Here is a 12818-nt window from a genome sequence, read left to right on the forward strand (position 1 = left end):
GGAAATTAGTCTTCTTGTCCCAGTTGTCATTGCTTGTTACCTTCTCTGAAGCAATGACATTCATGACCGGGTTCTTGGCCTCAACCTCTGAGAAGTTCTCCTTTCTGCATTCCTCATCTTAAATTACTTAACCTGAAAATATACTGTTTAAATCTTACACTAGAGCTCCATATACTCTACTTAACTGCAGAAAGAGTCAGTCTATGTAGATAACTGAAGCTTAGCCATCTTTTGATGCCAGCCGTGTGGACGAGAATTTTTCTGAGGGTGAATTGCAATGCAGGTACCCTTGCTTTCTTAACCAGGATACATGGAACAAAATTGAGCTTTTCTGCCATTAGTCTGTCCTCTTACAAAGTAATGATGTCCTCAGGCTCTACTGGGGTATGTAGAATCTGTGTCTCTCACATTTTTGACCTCAGATTGCTGCAATTTTGTGCCTTATATTTCCTTTGTTAAAAGTTTTTGATGTTTTGCTGCATTATCCCTGGTGTCACTTATGGCTAGTTACTGCTCATTTAACATTTTGTTGACTGGAAAACAATGTTAACTAGAATTGTGTGCTAATGTTCTGTATGGAAACACCATTTTAATACTTGAGGATCTCTGAGGTCTTTTTCAGGTTTAATTTATTTTTATGGTTCTAGATATCCCTCCAAATGAATATGATCTGTTGTGCATGCACAGAGAGTGGAACTTTTTGGGGTACACTTCATGGACCATTTTTAACTTATGTAACTCCCAGCTTGGCTCTTAGTAGCTGATATATATGATCTCTAGAAGTGTGAGATAGCAATGTCGAAGGCAGGATTTTAAGATGGCCTGTGAGTCCTCCTCTTGGGTCTGGGAGGGACCTGTGAGTATGGTGGGGTGCCTCTCTAATTATTAGCTTACTTTATAAGAAAGAGATGAAAATTTTTGCAGATATAATTAAAATCCTTAATCTGTTGACTTTAAGTTCAATCTGTTTTTTTTTTTTTTTTTTTTTTTTGAGATGGAGTCTTGCTCCCGTTGGGCAGGCTGGAGTGCAGTAGAGCAATCTTGGCTCACTGCAACCTCTGCCTCCCGCGTTCAAGCAATTCTCTTGCCTCAGCCTCCTGAGTAGCTGGGATTACAGGCACGGGCCACCATGCCCAGCTGATTTTTATATTTTTAGTAGAGATGGGGTTTTACCATGTTGGCCAGGCTGATCTCTAACTCCTGACCTCAGGTGATCTACCAGCCTCTGCCTCCCAAAGTGCTAGTATTACAGGTGTGAGCCACCATGCCCTGCCTTTAAGTTCAATCATAAGGGAGATTGACTAAAGTGGGCCTGACTTAATCAGGTAAGCCCTTTAACAGAGGGTCTAGAGTTTAAAGATTTCTCCCTGGTGGCCTTAAAGACGCAAGCTGTCATGAGTTCTATAGCAGCAAGAAAATTAATACAGCTGCCAGCCACTTGAGCTTGGAAGAGGATCCTGAACCTCAGAGGAGACTGTAGCCCTAGCTACAACCTTGATTTCAGTATAGTAAGATCCTGAGCAGAGAACCCAGTTAAGATATGTCTGGCCAGCCATAGGGCTCACACCTGTAATCCCAGCACTGTGGGAGGCCGAGGCAGGAAGATCGTTTGAGGCCAGGAGTTCTAGACCAGCCTGGGCAACATGGCAAGACCTTGTCTCTACAAAAAATAAATAAAATAAAATAAAATAAAAGATATGCCTGTACTCTCAACCCATAGAAACTGTGAAATAATGAATGGGTACTGCTTTAAACCACGGAGTTTGTGATAATTTATTATGCAGCAGTAGAAAATTAATACACATCCCACTTGGGTTTTGTGTTTAAAAGGATGAAAGAACATACTATACTCGTAATGCATAGATTCACAGAATTCAGTCACATTATAATAATTACCCTATCCTACTATGGGTAATATCAATTCTGAGTTTTATTTGGCCCAGAAAATAAAACTCAGAACCTATTAAGATTATACTTGGCTGAGTTTGGTGGCTGCTGCCTGTAATCCCAGCATTTGGGGAGGCTGAGGTGGGAAGATTGCTTAAATGTGGGAGTTTGTGACCTGCCTGGGCAACAAAGTGAGACCCCATCTATACAAAAAGGAATAATAAAAAAAAAAAAAAATAGTTCAGCATGGTGGCTTGCACCTGTAGTCCCAGCCACCTCGGAGGCTGAGGTGGGAGGATCACTTGAGCCCAGGAGTTCAGAGGCTTCAGTGAGCTATGATCCACTGCACTCCAGCCTGGGCAACAGAGACTCTGTCTCCAGACAAAACAAAACAAAACAGAGCACAAGATTATACTTGTCTATTCTTGAGTTTCAGAAAGTAAAATATGCAATATGAACCTACCGACCTAAATAATGTCTGCAGGGCTATAGTAGTAAATCTGATGCAATATTTCTCTATCACTTTCTCCACCCAAGAAAGAGGCATATATATATTTTAAAAGATCTCATGTTTAAAAAAAAAAAAACTAAAAACCTAAGCTTATCAGTAGGTATGTGATGGGGTCAACTTTTTCTTTTTACAGTGACATTTTAGTTGCTCACTTATTTTACAAATAAGCACAATACAATAATGATGGTATAATATCTTATATTTTTGAGTGTTAGAAATTTATTATATATGACCTTCACAATATATGTCAGATCAAACATGAGTTAATAATTACAGTCTGACAGACAAGTAGCTTATTTATGGATTTAATTATTTAAATATTAGTTTTGAATAGTTATTATTGTATATAGTAAAAATGAAATCTCTTACTTGTCCTTCATTCAGTTTTCTTCTCCAGAGTCAACCCTAATTGGTTTCTTATGCATTCTTCTAGAGGTACACTATGTACTTACAAATAAATATTCAAAAAATATGAATAAGTAAATGATAACTAATGCTCACTAAATTGGATTAATTAAATTAACTGATTTCCTAGCAATAAGATGTATCTGTATTCCTAGAATACCATATTCCTGATTATAGTGGAATATTGTTTGAATACATTGGTAAAATTGAGTTGCTAGTATTCTATTTTGGATTTTCTTATGTTTATTCATACAAGAAATTGACTTTTATCCTATTTTTGTGGTCTGTCATATTTTGGTATCAAGTTTATGCTAGTTTTGCAAAATAACTGAGAAAGGGAAAGACAATGTTTTATCTTGTTCTGTTCAGCAATGGCTTAAATAGAATGGTAATTATATTTTCTTTGAAAGTTTAAAAGAAGTCGCCTAGAAAAAATCCTTTGGGTTGAAACCTTTTTTGAGCTAAATCTTTGACAATCTTCATGTTTTATCCTGAGGTATTAGATTTTATCTGGTATTCTATTTCCTTTTGAGTTAATTTGAGTAGTTTATATTTTACTACAAATAGATATGTTTATTGTAATTAAAAATTTGCCATACTAGAGTTTTAAAGGACATTCTTTTCCAAAGTTGAACCCGAAGTCCCTTGCTCATTTGTAAATGTGTATACTTATATTTTATCTATTCTTCTAAAACTAAAAAGAAGTTTTTTTATTTGATGTTATTCCTTTTTTTTTTTAGCAACAGCAACAAACAACAGTTGAGTTTGTCATTTGAACTGTTACTGTCTTTATTGAAAATAATAATGCCTATGCTTAAGTATTTACCATAAAGTGCTGAGCCCAGTACTGTGCTCATCTATTGACCCACATTATCTCATCTGTTTGCAACAACCCTAAGAGGTGCATTCTCTTCTAGAGAGTGGGGAAAGTGAGATTCAGCTCCCAGCTCTGTCTCCTAGGCTTGAGCTCTTCATCTTACTATGCTGCTTTTTCTGTCAATTTCTTTTTCATGCTTTCCTTTGATTACTTTGTGCTGTTTTTAATTCTTGAGTTTAATGTTAACTTCCATTTTTCTTATTTATTAATAAAGCCATTTATGGCTACATGTTTACCTCCAACTCTTGCTTTTTTATCATATGTTTTGCTATGTGGAATTCTCCATGTCATTTTTACCAAAGAGTCTAAAGCTGCATTTTCTACTTCTTTTTGACCTGAGTTATTTAGAAGAATTTTCTTTTTCCAGTAAGTGAGGTTTTTTATATTGTTGTTTATATGTTTGTAATGTCAGTTTTATTGTGTTGTGATAAAAGTGTTATATTTACTATTTCTACATTTTGGAATTTACTGAGTTTTTATTTGCTATTAACATAGAATTTGTTTTCATAAATATTCAATAGATTTTTAAAAGTTGATGTATTTTCTGTGGGTGAGCACTATTGTACCTATTCAATTTTTTTTAATGTTGTTTGAATTCTTCCTATACTTGATTTGTCAAAGATTGTCATAAGGGTGAACTGTTTCCTAAGAAAATTGACTTTCTGGCCGGGTGCAGTGGCTCACGCCTGTAATCCCAGCACTTTGGGAGGCCGAGGCGGGTGAATCATCTGAGGTCAGGAGTTCAAGAACAGCCTGGACAACATGGTGAAACTCCGTCTCTACTAAAAACACAAAAGTTAGTCGGGCGTGGTGGCACATGCTTATAATTCCAGCTATTCAGGAGACTGAGGCAGGAGACTCACTTGATCCTGGGAGGCAGAGCTTGCAGTAGGCAGAAATTGTGCCACTGCACTCCAGCCTGGGCAACAAGAGTGAAACTCCATCTTAAAAAAAAAAAAAAAATAAATAAATAAATAAAAAATTGGCTTTCTGGGACTGTCCTTTTGTTTCCAACAATTTTTGTATTATTTATGTCAATACTATGCTATTTGTTTACAGAAAGCTGCATTATTATTATAGCTACATTGTGGCTATATTTTATAAATATAAAATGATACTCTCCTGTCATTCCTAATTCTTTTAGTCTTAAACTTTGAAGTTAATATTGTCAACTCTATTCCTTTTGCTTAAGTGTTTGTATATATTTTTGTTTATTCTTTTGCTTTTAGCCTTTGTTTTTCACTTCCACTTGTGGACTTTTAGCCTTTTTATATTCAATTCTGAATATAATGCTTGCAGATAGAATAGAGTTTTATTTTTTCATTAAATTTGAGAGTCATTTTGTTAAGAAAGATGAACACATTTGTGTTTTCTATTTGTTTCTTGCATGTTTGATTTTTCTTCTATTGTAGGATTCTATTATTGTATAATTTCTCTGTTTTAAGTAATATTTTTTGACTTTTCTCTTTTGGATTTTTTTTAATGTTTTTATGCTCTTTATGTATTGGGATTTACACACAATGTTGTTTTCTTTTCTGATGCCTCTGCCAAGGGCATCCATGAGATGCTGCATAGCAACGCCCACCAAGCACACCACGCATCCTCTCAGGGAAGCTGTTCTGAATACTTGCAGTATCCAACACAGTGGGTCCTAAGGAAGATGCTCCACCCTGACCTACTGCCTATTCTCACTTCCAGCTTCCAATTGTGGGGAGGGGTTATTGGAATTCTCCCAGGGTCTGCTGCAATTATTCCCTAAGATTTTTTTTTCCCCAGGAGCATTGATTGTAAGCTGATTTTTGATTGCTTCCATCAGTCTCCACCCATGTAAACTATAGCATGATTTTATTTCTAAAAAATATTACCATGTGAATGGCATCCTTTCTTAGTTTTCTGCTGTGAAGCAGATTTTCTTCTGTTTTTTAAAAATTTTATTTTTTTTGAGACGAATTTTCACTCTGTTGCCCAGGCCGGAGTGCAGTGGCGTGATCTCGGCTGTTTTAGGGGAGACCTGATACGCATTGAGAAAGATAATTAGATAGGCCGGGCGCAGTGGCTCACACTTGTAATCCCAGTGCTTTGGGAGGCCAAGGCGAGCAGATCACCTGAGGTCAGGAGTTCGAGACCAGCCTGGCCAACATGGCAAAACCCCCTCTCTGCCAAAAATACAAAAATTAGCTAGGTGCCTCTAATCACAGCTACTTGGGAGGCTGAGGCATGAGAATTGCTTGAACCTGGGAGGTAGAGGTTTCAGGGACCCGAGATTGTGCCATGGCACTCCAGCCTGGGTGACAAAGTGAGACTCCATGTCAAAAAAAAAAAGAATTAGATGCCATTCCTCCAGTGTATGTGTGTGTTTTTTTTTACAAAAGTCTGGTCAATCTGCATTTAGGGTATCTGCAGGATACCTAGAGAGAAACATCAAGACAATTAGTGTTTAAATATATGGATCTGAGACTTAGAAGAGATCTGAGTTAAAAATGTAAATTTAGGAGACACCAACATGTAGTGGAAATCAAATCATGGAAATGGGAGGGACTGCCCTCAAAGCAGTAGTTCCAAAATCTTGCAGATCATCAGAACATACAGGTCCCTCAGTCCCACTCCCAGAGATTCTAATTTACCAGGGTTATGGTGGTCCCCAAGAATTTATACTCTCTTTTTAAAGTTTCCATCGATGGCCTGGTATGGTGACTCATGCTTGCAATCCCAGCACTTTGGAAGGCCAAGGCAGGTGGATTGCTTGAGGCCAGGAGTTCAAGAGCAGCTTGGGCAATATAGTGAGCTCTTGTCTCTACAAAAAAATTTTAAAAGGTTAGTCAGGTGTGGTGACATATGAATGTAGTCCTAGCTATTCAGGAAGTAGAGGTGGGAGAATTGTTTGAGCCCAGGAGTTTGAGATTATGGCAAGCTATAATTGCACCACTACACTCCATCCTGGGTGAGAGAGCCAGACTTTGTCTCTAAATAATAATAATAATAATAATTATAATAAAGCTTCCATTGAAATATTTCTAAAATTGAGTGTTAAGTGAAAAACTCATAGGACAATGCTCCCGGTATGGCACTATCTATGAAAGAAATTTTATGTCTATGAATATGTCTATGTTTGTGGGGATTGGAGCAGAGACAGCAACTGAAAAAGTGATGTTGAAGTCATGGTGAAGAAAGGGTGGGGACGCTGTTGAGAAACATGCGCAAAGTGAGGAGACAGAGACAGTTGGACACCAATGCACATGATTGTGGAATGTTCTCCTTCTTGCTCAGAAACCTGAGTGTAGACATGGAGATGATGGGTGGCTGGATCAATAGAGTTGAGTGAAGCAAAGGACAACAGCAGGGCACCAAGGGCTGGACAAATCTGCTGCTATGTGACTGTAGCCCCTATCCTTTTAACTTTCTGCTCTCCGAATTTATTCCCAATACAGTTGCTCTTGACCTCAAGATCTCTAGTACCTTAGAGCCACCCAACCCTTAACCTGGAATCCAAGGGCTATACTCAGCCATCTCTTTGCTATTAGCCCTCAGGAAATTCAGTAACTCAGTTTAAACTACTTTATATGGTCCCTTCGGTCCTACCCAGACCTTGTTTAATGAAGAGCTTGTTGCCCTAACAGCTAGGAGTGCTGTCAGCACACAGACTTTCCCTGCTAGGCCCTTGGGGCATTGCCTTCGCTGCACAGAGCTGCCCCATGCACCCCCCCTGCCCCAGAGGTCACACCCCTTCCCAGGCAGCCCCCATGCAATAACTGATAAAAGCAGAGTACAAAAGCCTGGCCCTCTCTGCCCTGCTTGGGATGACTCTGTGTAGGGTCAGCAGAGGCTGTTGTTGGGCCTGCATCCCAGCTCACTGCTTACCTCTATGTTTCCTGTTTCTTCCCCTCCTTCCCTCAGGTGTTGATCCCCAGGGGATCATGCTAAACTTTGTCTCAGAGTCTGTTTCCCAAGGAACCCAACTTGCAGCAGCCCGGAAAGAAACAAGAGCCAGAATGTTCTGTTAAAGAAGTCATATTACTTCTCATCTTTCCCAGAGACCCTCAAGTATTTCAGAGAACTGTCAGGCCCACCTGAAGCTGAGTTTAGGCATTTGGATTTCAGGTCCATAGTGCTCAAGAGAAAGGGTTTTATTGAGGGCAGAGTTAAACACAGTGGCCCTGGATTTGGAATAGGAATATCCAGCTGCCTAAGCTTTGCTGATGGTCTCCCTTATTCTCTGGTCATCCTTCTGAGCAGAGAGGCTGAGTTAGGAAGTCCTGATCTTGAATCTTAGCTTTAAACAACTGCAGATGAGGCCACTGATTGAAATCTTCAGGCTCACATCTGATACACCAATGCACCACAATTTTAGTGACTGAAAGTAAAAACATGACCTAGGCCAAAGCAATCGAATTTGAGTGCTTTTATTTCAGGTTCATATTTTCCCATACATGTTTTCAGTTAGAATGAACAGTCAAAACATGTCAAGGAGAAAAATCAAGCCATTCATCAGAAAAACAATATTTTCATTGGTTTGTCAATGTGATTAAGTATTATAGGTGTACTAACAAAAATGAAAAAAAATCAGTATCTGTATATTCCAAATTTTACAAGTTTTTCAACTTCACATTTTAATTATTCTTTTAAATCCGTACAATCACTATAGAAAGCAACAATACATGATTCAGGATATATTTCTTAGTAATGGTTTGAAAATTTGTGGCACTTAGTTTTCAAGTAGTCATCTATAAAGATTTCATCTGTACTAACCATTTAATTAGAAAAAAATATGCAAAGTAATGCCGTGATGGAAATTTGAAAATATTTGATAGGGAGTACAATTAAAGTTTATATGTTGAGAATAGAATATATTTCATTTTATTGGAGTATATGGTGTCTTCTAATCTAGTTAATATACTTTTCAGGCAGCAGCAAATTTAAGCCATATGTTATCAATGGTTGCTCAGATCACTTTAAGTATATAATCTGTTACATTAAATAACCTTATTTAGGTAACTGCTTTGAATATTTTGTAGACTCAAGTACTTCTTAAAGTTTTGAGTTATTGATTTTTAAATCTGCTTTGTAGGTATAAGCCTCTGAGGGGGCCAAGCATAATTATGTTCCCCAGCCTATTGGTCTTTTCCTTTGATAACCACCCGTGGTTACTATGCCAGCCTGTCAATAAGCATTTATTGAGATCCTGCTGTGGGCCTGAGACCTATACCAGGGCTGAGAAGCAAACACTGAAAACAAAAAATTAAGAAACAAAAGATTAAGTTTGTCTGGAGAAGTTTACAATCACACTGGTGGTTTTCATGAGCATAAGCCAACATGAGTTTCCTTGATTTTCTTGTTTATCAACAGCAGTGACAAAAATGTTTTTCTAGGGATAGCATTGGCTTTGACAACCCCTTAAGCTGAGAAGAGAAAAAAAAGCTCGCACTAACTGATAAAAATTATGCAATGTATGTAGAATCTGGTAGGATCATCTCCAGAGGTTTGCATATCCATAGATCAGGTTTACAACATAAAGTACTGGAACATGTTTCTTAATTATGCATTACATTAAGTTAAAATGTATTTTAATCTTCCATGTTTTAAGAGTAAAATGTCAAGACATTTTTGTGATTTCCTCTAACTAGTAAGACAGGTGGGAGGTTCTTTGTGAGGATTTCCAACCAAGCCATATACAACAAATCCGATATGGATCCCTTTCTTGCCACTGGAAGGCTCCTAATGACATGAAAGAAAAATTTAAAAATGAAAGTGAAAATTACTATAGGTAGTAATGGCACTAGTATTTCTGAGCTATTTAATAACTGGCAGCCTTAACTTTTACCCCACCCCAAGATGAAAGCACTGAAATTATTTTTACTGTAGATAGCAAACGGATGTATTTTTCAGGTAATACTATCTATAAACCAGAAAAACAGTCTTAGGTATTGTAAAGACAAAACAAAAATGTACATTTTCACTTTCCTTTAAATAGGGAATTTGATCAGCTAATACCTGCCCCCCTTTTTGGTGTAAATGATTTTTTCAAATAATTTAAATATCTTATATTTGGGAAAAACCTCAGAAACCATCTATTGGAACCCTACCACCCAATCCAGGAGACCATTCTACAATGTCTTTGATGGCTAGTTTTCCAGTCTACACTACGTGAAGATACATTTATCTTTATACATAGGAGTCAATTCATGAGGTATAAATGTGAAGTCATTGGAGGTTTTCTTGTTTAAATACCAATCTTTAAGTAAACAAACATACATTTTCAGTAGACACAACCCTAACATTTGTAAGGCTAGAGCGTAAAGAGTGAAAATGGAAATGGCTCTGCCTTTTTCTCCTACCCTGGCCTCTTCTACACTACAGGGAGCCTCATGAACCTGCCATGGGCACAGTGGCTCAGGGACACCCACCCAGGGAAGGGGCCTGTGAGCTGTGGTCGCTGACTTGCGGCTGTTAGGCAGAGAAATCCAGGGTCTCAGATTCCTGGAGCGTGGTCTTACTAGATGGGCACATGCCTCTTCATAAGGCATGGTGGACAGCAAGTCCAAGTGAGGCTCTCTGAAGCTCATGGGCCTGAGGGGTCAAGGTCTCAGAGTGGCACTTATCTTCCTTCACTGTCTAAGAATCCCACGTGTTCCAAAAAAAAAAACCACAAAAACAAAACGAAATTCCCACCTGAAGAGTCATCAGCTTTTAAATGGATTAACCCATTAACCCTAAGATTTATTTCTAATGTTCTTCAATGCTTGCAGTGATACTTACAGGACAATGAGATTAGCAGCTCTGGAGTGCTCCTGTAAGAGTTCATTCAGTCGAACTTGGCGGTAACTCTGTGGGCAACATTCAGATTTGTTGAGTACAGTTCTACCAGAATTATGAATGACAATTTATTTTCTTAAATCATGAACAAGCAGAAAATCGCATCTTAAAAAATGTGTAAAAATTACAATTACTTTTTCAGGCTTAGAAACTTTCGGTGTTTTAAAACCTCATGAGAAATTTTAGAAATATAAAGAATAAGACACAGTACAAAGATTTTCATTGTGCTATAGTGGCTTATTAAATTCTAGGGAGAGGGGAAGCAAACAACGTAGATAACACTAAAAAGAAGGTGTTTTCTCCTACCCCGGCCTCTTCCTACACTACAAGGAGCCTCATGAACCTGCCATGGGCACAGTGGCATGTGCCCATACCCATGGACAGTGGAATGGCCAGTTTGAGGCAATAGGTTTTCTGTTAAAAAAAAAAAAAACTGATTGAATCTTGATACCAATTTGATACTCTTTTTTTTTTTTTTTTTTTTTTTTTTGAGATGGAGTCTCGCTCTGTCGCCCAGGTTGGAGTGCAGTGGCGCAATCTCGGCTCACTGCAAGCTCCGCCTCTCGGGTTCACGCCATTCTCCTGCCTCAGCCTCTCTGAGTAGCTGGGACTACAGGCGCCCGCCACCACGCCCGGCTAATTTTTTGTATTTTTCGTAGAGACAGGGTTTCACCGTGGTCTCGAGCTCCTGACCTCGTGATCCGCCTGCCTCGGCCTCCCAAAGTGCTGGGATTGCAAGCGTGAGCCACCGCGCCCGGCCTCCAATTTGATACTCTTAAGAACATAGATTATATTCTAGTCTGCCTTTCTTTAAGCTCTCTGAATATTCTGTAAGCAGAGGGGGCTTTCAATTAAAAAGCCACCAAAAGACTCACCTGGAAAAATAACCACTTTGCAGTGATGAGAGTGATATTTATTACTGTATTTCACTGGTTCAGAAACCAAGGCTCAGATGCATGATTTGCTCAATTATATGAAAAAACTTGGTCAGAACTGGGCAGTTTGTTACACACAGACTTTATAATTCTAGTTCAGTCTCTTTTTTTTTTTTCACTAAATCTAAAAGGCTTTTAGTGTTTCTTGCTCAAATTTTTCCAAGTTCAACTCCTAATGTGGTTTATGTAGGGCATGGTGGGCAGTCAGTCCAAGCGAGGCTCTCTGAGGCTTGTGGGCCCCAGGGGTCAGGGTCTCAGGGTGGCCCTTATCTTCCTTCACTGTCCAAAATCCCACATGTTCCAGTAAAACAAAATCCTACCTGAAGAGTTATGAGCTTTTAAATTGATTAACCCATTTATCCTAAGATTTCTCTCTCTCTCTCTTTTTTTTTTTTTTAAACAGGGTTTCACCCCTATCATCCAGACTAGAGTACAGTGGCACGAGCTCAGCTCACCTCTGCCCCCTGGGCTCAAGTGATCCTCCTGCCTTCACCTCCCAAGTAGCTGGGACCACACACACACTACCTCACCAGGCTAATTTTTGTATTTTTTTTTTTGTAGAGGCGGGGTTTTGCTCTGTTAACCAAGCTGGCCCTGAACTCCTGGGCTCAAGCAATCCTCCCGCCTTAGCCTCCCAAAGTGCTGGGATTACAGGTGTGAGCCACTGCACCCGGCCCTAAGATTTCTTTCTAACATTTGTAAATGCCTGCAATTATACTTAAAGTACAATGAGATTAGCAGCGCTTGAGTGCTCCTGTGAAAACACTCAAGATTTTGTAGTTTAGAAGTTCTTGTGGTCCCTTTTCATTTCTGTCCAATCCAGGTGTCAATTCTTCGACCTAGTTGTTGATCCTCTGCCCTTCGCATTATTTTCATTATCACCAACTTCATTTGGCTCAGGACAGAAGGCACAGATGAGAGCATCTTACTGGGCTTTCTAGAAAGGCTCACCATTTTACATCCATCTTACAATGTGTGCTGGATCCAGCTTCCATATTCATTGTTCCAATCACATGATATGTTTCCTCAGATGCCTTTATAAGTTTTTCATAGCCATCTCTTCATCAGGTTAAAAGTATTTGTTATTGTGTTAAATTGTGAGTCAATCTAACTTTATCAACTTTGCACACATATTGACTCAAATTATTTTAGGCTGATGGATCTGTCTCCTGGTCTTTAAAATTAAATTTGAAAGGAGACTTCACAATATGTACCAATAACCTATTTTTTAACTTTTAAAATATAATTGACCTTATGGGAAAAAATGAAACAGTTTTCTAAATAATCGTATCCAGTAAATGATTGAAAAGCACTTGAAAAATGCAGAAACCTTGGATCTTGAATAATGACATTTGATAATAAATATATTGCTTCTTTGTCTTTAAATCAACTA

At 38.5% G+C, this 12818-nt stretch overlaps 1 protein-coding gene and 1 long non-coding RNA gene across 3 annotated transcripts in view; one reads left to right on the forward strand and one right to left on the reverse strand.

The window, feature by feature from the left end:
- The window catches only part of LOC115835460, a 28580-nt gene that overhangs the window by 2855 nt on the left and 12907 nt on the right, over nt 1-12818 (forward strand). The gene's annotated exons all lie outside the window — the stretch shown is intronic.
- SLC12A1 (solute carrier family 12 member 1) overlaps nt 8067-12818 on the reverse strand; it is a 98608-nt gene continuing 93856 nt past the window's right edge. For both annotated transcript variants that reach the window (XM_030814127.1, XM_030814126.1), the window contains exons 26-27: nt 10434-10501; nt 8067-9392 (exon numbers count right to left, since the gene is read on the reverse strand). In XM_030814127.1, the coding sequence (XP_030669987.1) occupies nt 9257-9392; nt 10434-10501 (204 nt within the window). In that variant the 3' untranslated portion in view covers nt 8067-9256. The remainder of the gene's footprint in view (nt 9393-10433; nt 10502-12818) is intronic.

The sequence above is a fragment of the Nomascus leucogenys genome, chromosome 6 (assembly GCF_006542625.1).
Source record: "Nomascus leucogenys isolate Asia chromosome 6, Asia_NLE_v1, whole genome shotgun sequence".
Classification (NCBI taxonomy): Eukaryota; Metazoa; Chordata; class Mammalia; order Primates; family Hylobatidae; genus Nomascus; species Nomascus leucogenys.